This window comes from Plectrocnemia conspersa, unplaced genomic scaffold (genome assembly GCF_051122295.1).
Source record: "Plectrocnemia conspersa isolate PC_06_02 unplaced genomic scaffold, ASM5112229v1 ptg000006l, whole genome shotgun sequence".
In the NCBI taxonomy this organism is placed as follows: Eukaryota; Metazoa; Arthropoda; class Insecta; order Trichoptera; family Polycentropodidae; genus Plectrocnemia; species Plectrocnemia conspersa.
The window spans coordinates 18,123,897-18,138,087 of NW_028277170.1; the positions used below are offsets into that span (position 1 = coordinate 18,123,897).

Genomic DNA, 14,191 nt, shown 5'->3' on the forward strand with positions numbered 1-14,191 from the left:
GTATTTGATGAGGACTATTTTGAAGAGATACCTGAAGTATGGTTTACATACAAATTATTTAAAAAATTTAGGTGTTAACACTATATTTGCTTGGTCTTTTTATGATATTTATTCCTTAGCATGCAGTGTAATAACACACTATTCGCATAACGTTTGTTTTTATCGATTTTCACACACTCATTGTTAACGGATACTTTCCATGCGTTTGTTTTTCTCTCGCAGAAGAAGAGCATCGGAAAAGCGTTTTCTATAATATATCTGGAATCAGCCGTAATATATAATACGTATATATATAGAAATTGCTTTGGAAAGCGTTAGTTTTCGATAAAAAGCAATACAATCAATCGTCGAGTCGCACGTGACAATGATTGTTTCATCTCTGTCTCAACGGTGGGAGTTTCTATGTTTTTGACTGACTGTCCTGGCCGAGACATTGGCACTATTCAGTCGCGTTTCGTTCATCCGAGAGTCAACATTGTCACCGTGTGTTGCTGTCATATGTGATCGACTCGTTACCAAATGTGATCGATTCGTTAACATGAATAGTGTGCTGTACCGCGACCCTTTCGCGAACAAGAATGTGTTTTACAATAGCTGCAATGGTTTGGAATCAATGTTGGTTTTCAAAGATAAGGACCCATTTGCTGAAAGGTTTTGATCACTTTTATTAATTTACTTTATTTTTTTAATTTATTTATGTTTAATAATTTCTAAATTTTTTATAATTATAAAACTGATCAATCATCTCAGATTATGATTTTATAGTATTTCTTAATATCATGTACGTTTATGATTTAATCGATTTATGTACTTTAATATACGTATGTTAAATTGTAATTTCATTTAGTTCTCTATTCACTTTTCAACGAAAATAATACTTGTATTATGTATAGTACATACATATATATTATTAAAAGTTTTTTACAAAATAATGTATGTAATATGATATTGAAAAATAATTTTCATATATGCTAAATATTTTATACATGCGAAAAAGATGTTAAAGTCGAACTTTTTATTTGCTACCAACGAATTAATGAATTTGATTATCGCATAATTAAATTCAGAAAAAGCAGTTGATAAAAAATCGTATCTCTAATCATAATCATACCATCATTTTTTGGTTGTTTTAATATTATTACTGGTTTCATTATCCATTACATACTGCTAATGATAGTTTGTATGAAGATGATTATAAGATGATGATCTAATTTGAGTTTCCTATGTTGGCATCATTCTAAATCAGACAGCTGTCAACAATCATGCGTATTCAAAGTGTCAAATGTTAGTTTGCGACAATACATTTACGAAGTGGATCTCTTAACTACCGCTCCACGGGTTAGAATTGTTCTACAGAAATAACAATTCTGTACGAATTGTGTATCGAAATTTACGGGAATATTATGGTCAATTTCATCGCCATACTGAGCGAACAATTCGCAACGTAATGAAAAAAATATGAGACTGGAAGTCTCGGAATTGTCGACTCGTCGGAGTTGGCAGCTTTTGGTTTTTTCCCTTGGCTCCCTTTAGCGAATTTTGCATCTGGACTTGCATCTACACCCATATAAAATTAAGATAACACAAGAACTGAAGCCCATAAACCATAGATAGCGAAAAATTTACGCAGCAGTAAGAATTTTGTGCTGTTTTTTCATAAAAAATCTTCTCTGAAGAGCCACATTTTCACTTCCTGTGTATGAGAAAAATTCTTATGTGATTCACGAGAATCCATTACATGCTCAAAAAGTGACTATTTGGTGCGCATTGTAGTGAGACGGCGTCACTGGGCCTTATTTTTCGAAAATGGTGAAGGTCAGACTGTATCAGTCAATAGTGAACGCTATAGGTGCATGATAATGTTCGCAGCTCGCATAATTTTATGTTATGGTGACGTCAACTGGCCGCCAAGATCATGAGATTTAAAGCCGTTGGATTTTTTTGTGTGGGGTTAAGCTAAGAGTCTTGTCTACGTCGACAAATCCGAAACGTTTAAGCACCTAGAAACCAACATCCGGCAAGTTATACCCGAGATACGAAAATTACATCGAAAGGATCGGTTGTTGCAATGAGTCCAGAGAGATATCCTTACATTTGTCTCTTAAATCTCATGTAAAATCATATTTTTTTACTATACCGCGCGAATCAAAGTTAAACAGCATGGTACAATCTCAAGATTTTGAGGTCCTAAAATTATTCAAACGATATCTAAGATGCAAGGTATTGCTAACTATTTATTAACTGAATGCGAGCGGAATACTACGTACAAGGGCCGTGGCGATATTTCACTGCCAGGGATACAGTAAAGCTTTAAGCACTCGTTATCGTAATGTCTTTTCCTTTTTTGGTTTCTGTTGCACATTCTGAAGTATAAAAGTTTTGTTAAGCGGCAGTAACCCTTTTCTGGACTGAAACCGATGTAGACGCCATAAACCATTATTTAAGGCATTGTGTAAATATACCGTTGTTGTAAAACGTACGTTAAATATTAAAACTTAAAATATAGGTATTACAAAAGTCTAGTGGTTATAACAATATTTTTTATTTAAACAAAGTCAATTCGGCCGGGTGAATTAAATCACGGCTATGGATTCTTAGGCTAGAACAATGGTGTGTAACTCGCGACTCGCCAACTGAATTTATATCATCGTCCGTGACACTGTATATCATTTTCTGCGAATATATAAAAATATTCGTGACACAAGTCAAATATTAAACTGCCTTTACTGGTAAAAACAGTTTGTATTACTGGTTTTGAAACTTATGTATTTCGCCCTTATATGTAATTACGGTTTTAATTACTTAGTTAAATTCTCCCCCCCTCTGAAAAAAGCTTATATTAGTTTTATAGTACTATGAAATAATAATAAATAAATTATTATTAATATAAAATTAGTAAAATATATATTTATATTGAATATGCAAAATATAATATATTTTAAAAGTTTAAATTAATTTTATTTCTTAATTTATTTAATTTCATGTTTGTTATTTGTTGCGTTATGGCCAAAGATGTCAATCTGCAAATTGAGGCGTAGCTATTATTGCGATGCTATGATCGATTTGAACCCATTTTTTTAGTTCTCTAGGTCTTGAATTTCTCATAATGGGAATGGTATAAAATAATTTTATTTATGATTTGCTCCTTTATATTGTTTATGTATGAAAAAATCGAAAAATAAACGAGAAATTAGAAAGCATTCGACGATTGATTGTCACTTTATGTTCATAATAAAATACTAAAAATACTTAGCGGAGTATATAAGTGTCATATAACGATCGTTATTGCTCCATAAAAACAATATTCATGAATTATATTAAAAAAAAATATTTCATTTAATCTTATTTAATTATCATTACTAATGTCAGAGATACGAAATTATTACGATTATGTCACTAACTTTGTAAGATTTGGAAGTAAGCTTTTAACGAAACATGTGTCATTAGACTGGTAACTATTCCTGACTTGCTGATTCAAACGAGCCGACTAAAAAAAATCAGATAATCGTCCTTGACGCATTGTCGCTGTATTCAAGTTCTATAAAAAAGTTCACCTGCCACAATATTAATACATCTATCATTTTACCTTTGGTACATAAGCAAATATGTACTTTATTTAGTAAAATATTAGGAATTAATTGACTTTTAATAATGAATTGGGGTAAAGTTTTGTTAGAAATATTATTAAACATATTTTTTTTTTTAATTTTTTTTGTCCTAATTTTATATTGAATATTAGTTTTAATTAGGAAATGTTCTTCACCTTTGGCCAAAATATTGTTTTTAATGGAGTTATACATTTTTAAAATTTTTGAATAGCTGTTATTTAAAAAAAAATATGGTGAATTAAGTTGTCTAACGAAGGTATCTGAGAAATTTACAAGATCTATTTATAAAACAAATTTCATGTTGATATAGTAAACACTTCCGCAGTTATTGTGTCCTCAAATTTCGATGTATTCCATGAATACATGTATAGACTCATTACAGATTAGGTTTTTTAAATTTCACAGATAAATATTGTGATAAATAATTTAAAAACAAATCTAGCTAGGATGTGCATATTGACATCTTTTATAATTAATAAAATGTCACTGATTTACAGACTTTGATTTTGTTTACACCCCATTGTAATGCATTGGGCTAATGCCTGGCATTTTGCAACGAAAAATTTTCAAAAATAAATCTTAGCATGACTATAAAATTGTCCTAGTCAAAATATTACAATTTCGTTTTAATGAAAACTTAAAAGCTACTGTCGATGGCGATATGACTTTGTTACTAGTTTTCCAATACTCTAATTCCTAGTAACAAATAATAATATTATTACTATTTTTAGAAACTTTATAAACCTTTCTTACATTAAAAGTTCTAAATGTGTTGTATGCAATGACATGTTTGTCTAAAGCCTGGTCTTAACGTAACGTTTTGTCATCGGGTTTGCATGATCATGTCAGATTTGTCAAACATAACGTTACGTGTGGACAGCAAGTTTGATGTTTTGCATGAACTAAATGAAGTTTGACAAACTTGGAGCTTTGTGTACATGCAAGACTGACGACTGCTTTGTTACAAAACTATTTTGGTTAATGTCGTCTTTTGTCTGTGAGCGTGGGATAATTTGAGTATATGAATTTGCTTATCGTAAAAACACGTGAAACGACTCAACTGTCCCAATATATTATTGACAGCAAAAATGTGTTTCTACTACAATTCAAAGAATTAACAGAAACTTTATGAAGTGCCGACCATTACCAATTCTCGAGGATTGTAAACTTGAAACCATCGTAAAATTTTATGTTCTTCTGTTTATAAATCACCTAATTATACATACAGATATTGCTTTTTTCACATTTGCAGATGCCGAAACGAAATATGTCATAAAATTTATATTATGAAAAAATACTTTCGGACTGTTATGTCCCTTTTCAGTACAACGCTCTCCAAAAACGTTTATTAAGTGTTCTTTCGCAGACACTTAAAACGTATAGAAATACCCTAGGACACTAATATAGCTAAAATTTGTAAAAAAAATATATTTTTTTTAAATACCTAATTATTTTCATTGTATATTATATCTAGACCTAAATTTAATTATTATTTATGTATATTCAGAGGCTTTCATATGCAGACGTGTCCCATTTAACATCCGAAAAATGACTGCAATTGCAGACGTATCCGAGAAAGTGTTAAATATGTCGGTGCTAACTTGTACCTATTAATATTCATTAAAAAAACGATATTACAACGGTAAATAAATACATAAACTGCTTTTTTTGTCATGGGGTCCAGAATCATTATTTTCTCAGAGTCCGGGTTCGCCTTCGGCGGCCCTGATGGCAAGCAAGCAATATAAAGATTTTTTTATTTTACAACTATGTAACTATTTATATATCTGATCTATAATTCATTGTTAAAAAACGTAATTTCTGAATGATAATAATATTTAGAATAGAATGACTATTACTTTAAATTACTATCTTCTCACATAAAGTTATTTGCAAAACGTTGCAACTGTGATATTCGATATATTTTGAGTTGCAAAAGTATACTATTTCTAATAATTGTGTACTTCATAATAAAAATTTATCATTATTTTGTTTGTTACAGTCGAAAGAACTCCATCGTTCTTAGAACTCAGTTGTCGGTGAGAGTCAACGCCATCATCGGTGAGTAAATACACCATTATTTATAAATCTTGTCAGTTATAACCTATTTTAATAGCATTGTATTATAATAACTTATGTTTATTATGTTTATAGAAAAATTACTGAATTCGGAAGGCCGCGAACTGCGGAGGACTTTGTTCTCCCTGAAACAGATATTTCAGGAAGACAAAGATCTCGTGCACGAGTTTGTGCAGAATGATGGACTGGACTGTCTTATCAGGGTGGGAGCCGGAGCCGATCAGAACTATCAAAACTACATTCTGAGAGCGCTCGGCCAGGTGATGCTATACGTCGACGGAATGAACGGTGTCATGAAGCACTCGCCGAGCCTTCAGTGGCTATACACCTTGATTGCTTCTGATTATCGTCTCGTGGTCAAGACGACCTTGAAGTTGCTCCTCGTCTTTGTGGAGTACATCGACATGAATTGCTTTTTGCTTATACAAGCAATTTCAGCTGTTGACACAAGTCAGGTGTGTATGGTTATAATTTTTTTTTTTTTTCTATAATAATATATGTATAATACTTTTAGGGCTTACCACCATGGACTAACATAATCAACTTGCTCAAGGATTATGAAGCATCTGACACCGAACTCCTGATTTACTCTATGACACTGATCAACAAGTGTCTCAGCGGTATAACGGATCATGATATTTACTATAAACAAACAGACAATCTTAAAGAGCAAGGCATTTATGATATAATCAAGCGGTACATATCTTTTCAAACTATCGATTTGGATTTGAAACGTCAGCTTCAAATATACGAAGCATCCATGAATCATCAACTGCACATTAGAGATAAAAAGTAAGTGTTATTTTATACTAGAATTGTTAATTCGGAAGCTAATTTTTATTAATTGTATCAGATCGGACGAGAGCATTCAAAGCAGGACGGACGATTCAAATGCAGATTTTAATGGTGTTCAACCGACTAAATCCATGTCTTTACATCTGGTCAACGGCAATTTCTCACCATCGACTAGATTCAACGATGCATCGCCAACGTTGGACGAATCTAAATCTTCAAGTCCTATACGATCGTCATCAGATGTATTCAGAGAAAGTGAGTGTATGATTGTACATGTTATATAGAATTGCTGAAATTGGTTTTAAAATTATCTATAGACAAGCCTGTCAAATTGTCTGAATTATGTTAAACCCATTTAGTAAATTCCGCATAGCTTTAATAATTGTATGTTTTGTTTTATTAACTGTGTGAATAGAAAGAAACTCGGGTTTCTTTCGGTGTGTGTTTAACAATACTAAGTCTGTTGTGTGTTATGAATTTAATAACAGATATAGCAGCATCGTTGCAAAGGAGAAGAGAACGAATGCAGCGCCAGAGAGATTTGATTAAAGAACAGCAGGCTTTGGCACAATTGGCTGTTAAAAAAGCAACAATGAAATTGGAAGAGAAAGAAATTAACGGTATTAATAGCATCAATTACTAACAATGTTTTGATTTTATTGTTTAAACCTTTTTTAATTAACTATTATTATAAAAAAATAAAATATTTTTTTTTATGAGTATTAAATTAAATTATTAATTATAATTTATGTGATTTCAGAGGAGAGCTTGATTGACAATCATGTCTTGTTTGTTAAAAAGCAAAGCACGGTTAAAGATATAGCCGGAAAATTAAGCATTCCGCCACCGCCAGTGTTATCGGAAGATGGTAACGTATCTCTTGACATGGCTGGCATCATTTCGAAAGCAATTAAGGGTCTGTCGAATTGTCAGATTAAAGGTTAGTGTGTTTTAACAATGTTTTTAATATCAACACTTACATATTTCATGTGAGAACTTATACGAAATACTGATACTTTTTTATCAAATTTTTCGTTTCACCGTTTCTTCGACATCCACCAAGTTGCTTGTTCACAGATATATTCACAATCACTGTCGGCAAACGCTACTGAACCAATAACATAGCTTTCATTTCATGGTCACTAATCTCTTGTGTCATTCAAAGACGGTGACAAAATTCCTCTGTGTTCAATGTAGTCTATACCGACTTTCAAAAAGCATTTGATAAAGTTTAGCATTAGTTATTTTTTTGTAAGTTAAGCAACTAAAAATACGTGTGATATATATAAATATTTCATATGGAGAAATTAAATATTATATTTAAATTAAAATAACCGGGTAAACGTTAAATATAACAGGGTACTCATTTGTTTTTTAAAAGTGATGTTAATAATTGTAATGTAAAGGATGCACCCAATTTTCTTTTGTTATTATTTTTTTTTTTTTTAAATTAGTAATGTTAATATTGCAATTTCTTCGACGTCCATTCTGCACGAATGTATTGCTTAAGTCAAGTCACTCTGCTTAGTCGCCTAGCCTAGTTGCCTATGTTTTCGATTCGCCGTCGACTAGTCGACAGTGCGTAATGGGCCTAATTATTATAATATGGTGACCTGAAAGTGTTATAGAGTATCTACACAAACGTAGATTCACTCTCTTTATAAAAGGACATGGAGTCGCTGTGGAGGTGATCGAACGACAATTGACAAGTGTCACATTGTTACATTTTCCAGATATTCCTGCCCGGCGGAATTCTCTTACAGTTTAGGCGGAGATGTACTAATCAGAAATACTTCCGTCGATAACTTAGTAATGAGATTTTGTACGCATATCGCCAAAGTTTCCGGTAAGGCGTTGAGAATGCTCAGCTTCGTTATGCGGAGCGCATGTCACGTAAACAATTTATTAGTGATTCGTGCTCTGTACAAGATGCGTTAAGTTCTTGGCGTCTCTATTGTTTGAAATTTAGAAGAAGCGAAGTACTCCTTGTTATTGGAGAGGTAGTATAGGTAGCATCCATATTTGTATCCTAAGAGCGTTGGGGTACAATTCTTCGCAATGTAGTATCGATTCAATGAAGCACTTTTATGCACTTAAACCCTAGTGACTTACAGGTGAGTCACTTATTGCTTTTTTTTTAATTCACAAAATTATAGTATCATTTCTCAGTGAACTAAGTATTTCATATTTATTTTCAAAAAAGTGATACTAACGCGTGAAGAGAAATAACAAGTGACTCAATAATTAGTCACTGGTGTTTAAAGGGTGGTGGTGTCGATAATCCGTCAAAGCTCAGCGATTTTCAGCTGCGAGCTTTAAAATGCCATAGAAAGTTGCGATCGGGTGACCAAGACGTCAGCGTTTAGCTGTATTTTTGTGGGAATATGCTCATCTATTAGGTGTGCATCACAATCGTTTTTAATAAATAGTTAATGGTATAATTTACAATTTCGTGTGAATTTTTAATAATAAATGTTTGAATTTATATGTATTAAATAAATTATATTGTATTGTATAAACTTTAAATAATGATCATCATGACGCATTGGGCAAACGTTTTATGTCATGATGGTTAGATTTGTCTTAAAAAATAAATAATAAATAAGTAAATATTTCAGAATCTCGCAGCACGACTGATGTGAAAACAGAAGTGAAAAGAAATAATGATATCGAATGGTTGAACATTGCGAAAGCGTTGAACCGACCACTCATATTCAATTCATATGACTTTTCTGATCTAACTGAGGACGAAGACGACGAATCTCCATCAGGTATGGAGGAGAACGTCATTCCTCCGCCGCCTCCGCCTATCTTATCGGTGCAGATGAATGCTAATATTCCTCCGCCGCCAATGTGTCCTTCTGGGGCCATGTCCGATTCAACGGTTAACGTTCCTGTTCCTGCCAAAACGAAGAAAACTATTAAACTGTTTTGGAGGGAAATTCCGCAACAAGTCACCAAAATACCCAGCAGCACAATATGGGACGAATTGGGCAAAGTGAAAGTGGACGAAGCTTCTTTAGAAGTGTTGTTTGAGACTCGTACCAAAGAAATTATAAAGGTTTTATTTCACACATCTAATAGCTCTTGTTTTTAAAAGCATTGCAAATATTAATATTGAATTTTTGTATTAATTTCATGTACACTAATGGGATACGCTTCGTTTTGGATAATATAGGAAGTAAGTTTAACTTATATTGTCTCAGTATATCCAAAGATTGTCAAACTTAGGTAATTCGTACATCTATATAAAATATATTACATTTTACAGAAACAACTTGAAGCGAATAAGAATAAAGAAGTGATAGTTTTAGATCATAAGAGATCGAATGCGATCAACATTTTACTAAAAAAATTACCGCCAACTCAATCCATCAAGAACGCAATCGTCAATATGGATTCTTCGGTGTTAACCCGTGAAGGTATTGATAAACTATTAGCTATGTTGCCTTCTAAAGAAGAGATTTTGAAAATTCAAGAGGCTCAGGTATTATTTTATTACTTAAATTATTAAAAATATTAAACACAGGTTAAAATGTTGTAAAATTCTTAGGTTATAAATCCATCTACACCGCTAGGTAAAGCTGAACAGTTTCTGCTTACGTTGTCTTCCATATACGAATTAAATGCTCGCTTAAAACTATGGGCTTTCAAACTCGACTTTGAATGCTTCCAAGTGAGTATTATTATACATATACGTAACTGATTTATAAATATATCAATAAATCATCAAATAATTTTACAGAATGAAATATTAGAAGCGTACATCGATATGAAGCAAGCTATAGAAGTTTTAAAAGTCAACGTGACTTTCAAAAAGATTCTAGCATGTATATTGTCAATAGGCATGTTTTTAAATGGATCTGAAGCTAAAGGCTTTCAGATTGAGTATTTATCTAAAATTCAAGAAGTAAAAGATACTGTCCATAAACACTCGCTGTTGCATCATTTGTGTCATATGGTTCTAGATCAATTTCCCGATACGTCGGATCTGTATAGCGAGGTGAGTAACACAAATATGTATTTATTGTACTGCTTATAACATGTGTTTAACTGAATATTTGTATTGCTAGATCGGTGCAGTGACTAGAAGCTCGAAGATAAATTATGAAGAATTATCAGCAAATATAGATAGGTTGGAGACCGAGTGCAAAAATCATATGGGAAACTTCAAGATCATTTTGAAACATGATAGTACAACTATCAAAACTAAAGTAGGCGACTTTTTGCATGACTGTGCGGAGAGAATAATAATTTTAGGCCTTATCAAAAGAAGATTATTTTATAGGTGAATATTTCAGACTTTAGTTTATATGTAAAAATTTATCATTACCATTTAATCCAGTAAATGTAGATATGTATATCTAAAATTATAAATCATTTCAGTTTGATATTAGTTCTAGAAGTCAGATTAGATTATAAGCAGCATCAAATTTTATTTTTTTGTTATAGATTTTCTAAGTTTTTAATATGGCTCGGTGTTCCATCGCATCATATAACCGAAACAAGACCATCGGAGGTCTTCAAAATAATCTCTGAATTTGCATTAGAATACAGAACCACCAGACAACAACTTCAACAACAGAGACAACGTAAAGCATCTCATAGAGAGCGAAGCAAAACTCGTGGAAAAATGATTACCGAGGTTCAATTTAGTACATAATAAATAATATTAATCTATACGTATGCTATAAACTTTTAATTTAAATTTTAGTTAAATCAAATACATTTGAATGAAGCGGCAGAGAACGAGCTCACGAACATATTAAACACAAATTATGGAAAGTCGTCTTCAAATCCTCTCGGTAGAAAACGTAAAGAGCCCGAGTTTATCAGAATTGAAAAAGTGTAAGTATGCAATGAATAAATAAATTTATATTATTATAATATAGAGAATATTATAGTAATTTTATAACGATTGCTTTCTAGTGAACGTAGCAATAGTCAAGAAGATGGAATAGAAGAAGTGTTAAAGAATATACTATTAGAAAAATCGCGAACGAGAAAAAAGGAGAGACCATCAAAAAATTCACAGAAATTACAAAATAGATCGAGTGAGTATTTTTAATATAAATAAATGATCAATTAAACTGTGTAATATAAAATTAATTTTAAATTAACTTAAATTAATTTGTTATAAAGGCGTTTAGATTCAATTCCAGACATGTCCGTACATAGACTAGTCTTTTAAAATAAATCATAAAAATATATGTTGCAAAAACAGAAATTTTCTTAAAAAGGTTATTTCAAACTCTGACTAAAAATAGTTTGAAAGCATGCTACACTATGGAAAAAGATAATTTGAACAGAAATTATGATGTATTTAAGATTAAATTGATATAAATATAATTTTAGTCTACTTCTATGATTTTGTTATTAGTTTTATAGAGCATATAATACTTAAAAGGACTTGTTAAAAGTAAACAATTATAAATTGATTAGATTGTATATTCTTTTGAATTTTTGATTGCAAAAGTATAACTAATTTTCTCGACACATAGGAGGAAGCGAACGGACGTACCCAAAACCTCAGGAAATCTTTTAACTGCGACCCCGTAATAATCAAACACACGCCCCCATTATAATCGTCATGCCACTGAGGTTCGTTTATTAATGTTTAAGAACAGTAGTCACTCTGAACTTTCCGTCTGTTCCTTGACCCCCCCTCACCTTTCGAATGTTTGTTGTCGCCCTTTAGTATGGATATAACTTAGATTGTGTGTATTGTTCCTTATAGTTAAAAGGTCTCGTACACGAGAGGGGATTCCGATCGAGTTCGGATTGCAGTCGGCGTGAGGTGCCGTTATATCTTCAAGTAATAAACTTCACAGTTTTTGGGATTTTGATTGGCAAAGTATGCATGGCTTCAAAATTTTACGCTTTAACGTTTTAACGGTGGAGGGTAACATTATTAGTGTCAGTACTAAAACTCTATCTAACATTTTCCAAGCTAAATATCTTACTTTAGATCTAACATTTAGAATAAGTATTTTTTGCTAGCGTAAACGGCGTAATCACTTATTATTAACACTAACAAGTTACTTTGATTCTTATAAATACTAATTGCCAAGCGTTATTTAAGTTTTTTTAGCAGCGTTGTATAATACGCAAACATTAGCAAAGCGTGTCTTTCATTTTATTATCTCTTGATGGTAATACTTCACAAGAAATTAAGTGTCTTGTGCCAACCTCAAAGTTTTATAAAACATTGCTTGTATGGTATTGATAATCATCAATTCATATTATAAAATGAGGCTAAAAATATTATTTTTTGAAACAGGTATTATTATTTCATTGTTATTGTAGTAGGGATTTGGATGTTCTTTTATGTACTACTTACATTACTACTTATGATTTCAGCGTAATATGTAATTTTTGGATTACAGAAAATCCAGGACATCAAGGACTACTCAGCAAAACATTATTCTAAGGTGTTTAGACTGATATAAGAGAGTGTTAATAATTTCGACGAATGCCTCTTTATATGGGCAAAAGATGAAAATTCTTCCTTGTCCATCAAACTCATAAATTATTTCTTGTTATAATTTTTTTATTTTTCAAAAAAAAAGTGTTGAATTACATTATATAATATTATGTAAAATAAATGTAAAATACTTACCTAGTCTAATAGTTTTATTTTTATATCTGAATAAAAGGGAAATTGATGTATTGACCGCGAGAAAAGGACTAGACGCATATAAATGCACAATAAGCAAAAGAGGGATTAGCTAAAAGCATTCCGAACGGCCATTCAGGGCATTTGAAAATAAAAATGCTATTGTATTACACTGATAAGTATCGTAGGTTGAATGCGAAACGACAAGTGCAAGGTTTCCAAATTTCCATCTGTTTAAACTCTGACGGTGAGTGGGCGAACAGAAAAAGCACTTTTATTCGACAAGAGAGTTCATTCGAAATCGCACCAAATGAAGCTATGCCGACTAATGACAGAGACGGATAAGACCAAGAAAGCAGCCGCTTCTCTCTTCACGTCAATCCTGGTCCAGATACGACGTCCGCAATCCAGTGTTTAGCATGATCTTCAAAGACTGGATTATGAGGCCCAGATCACGCATATTTACTTCTTTTACGACTTCAACTTACCCATACTTGGCACACGCGTTTTTTTTAAAATTAAGTTTATAAATTATTATTTGTGCGATAAATGGATATTATAATATAGATAAGTCTTATGTTATTTTCTACCGTGGCGCTGTGTCGCAAGGTCTTTAAACTGTCTCGAAGTTGGAGTTAAACTATTGAATATTCAAGTATAATAGAAGCGGTTGCTTCTATCTAGATTTCGATGGTATTATTTCGGCATAAGTATCACTGTATGAAATTTGGCGCTAAACTCTCGTGTATTTCCGAGTCGGAAGCGAAGTGAATGTATAGTTTAAGTGGAAATGATTTTTTACACCTTATATAGGATCAAGGAAATGAGAGAAAATCAATATATATAAATACAAATACTACTCATTCCTGTAAGGTATGTTGGGATTCAAACATTTACCTGAAAACGTACTTCTTCAAGTTGTTATATTGCTTTATCAATTTTATTTAAATGTAATAGTGATATACACGAAAATATTGTACAATACAACCGAATATACTATAATATTCATTGCAAATAAAAATTGGCTATTAAGATAAATAAATTAATAAAATAAATAATAAATAAATAAATCGGCTGATTATATTTACGAATA

The 14,191-nt window shown here is 31.8% G+C and overlaps 1 protein-coding gene across 5 annotated transcripts in view; it reads left to right on the forward strand.

The window, feature by feature from the left end:
* The window catches only part of Fhos (Formin homology 2 domain containing), a 51,812-nt gene extending 38,708 nt beyond the window's left edge, over positions 1–13,104 (forward strand). For 2 of the 5 annotated variants that reach the window (XM_088187268.1, XM_088187271.1), the window contains 16 exons: positions 5,611–5,669; positions 5,763–6,142; positions 6,202–6,479; positions 6,541–6,737; positions 6,971–7,102; positions 7,243–7,422; positions 9,101–9,543; positions 9,754–9,969; positions 10,036–10,158; positions 10,228–10,485; positions 10,556–10,770; positions 10,935–11,127; positions 11,197–11,330; positions 11,412–11,536; positions 12,220–12,297; positions 12,869–13,104. In XM_088187268.1, coding sequence (XP_088043394.1) covers positions 5,611–5,669; positions 5,763–6,142; positions 6,202–6,479; positions 6,541–6,737; positions 6,971–7,102; positions 7,243–7,422; positions 9,101–9,543; positions 9,754–9,969; positions 10,036–10,158; positions 10,228–10,485; positions 10,556–10,770; positions 10,935–11,127; positions 11,197–11,330; positions 11,412–11,536; positions 12,220–12,278 — 2,992 coding nt within the window. In that variant the 3' untranslated portion in view covers positions 12,279–12,297; positions 12,869–13,104. Of the gene's footprint in view, positions 1–5,610; positions 5,670–5,762; positions 6,143–6,201; positions 6,480–6,540; positions 6,738–6,970; positions 7,103–7,242; positions 7,423–9,100; positions 9,664–9,753; positions 9,970–10,035; positions 10,159–10,227; positions 10,486–10,555; positions 10,771–10,934; positions 11,128–11,196; positions 11,331–11,411; positions 11,537–12,219; positions 12,298–12,868 lie in introns of those variants that run through there. The other 3 variants (XM_088187269.1, XM_088187272.1, XR_015809848.1) reach the window with 2 other exon arrangements.
* The last annotated feature ends 1,087 nt before the right edge of the window (positions 13,105–14,191 follow it).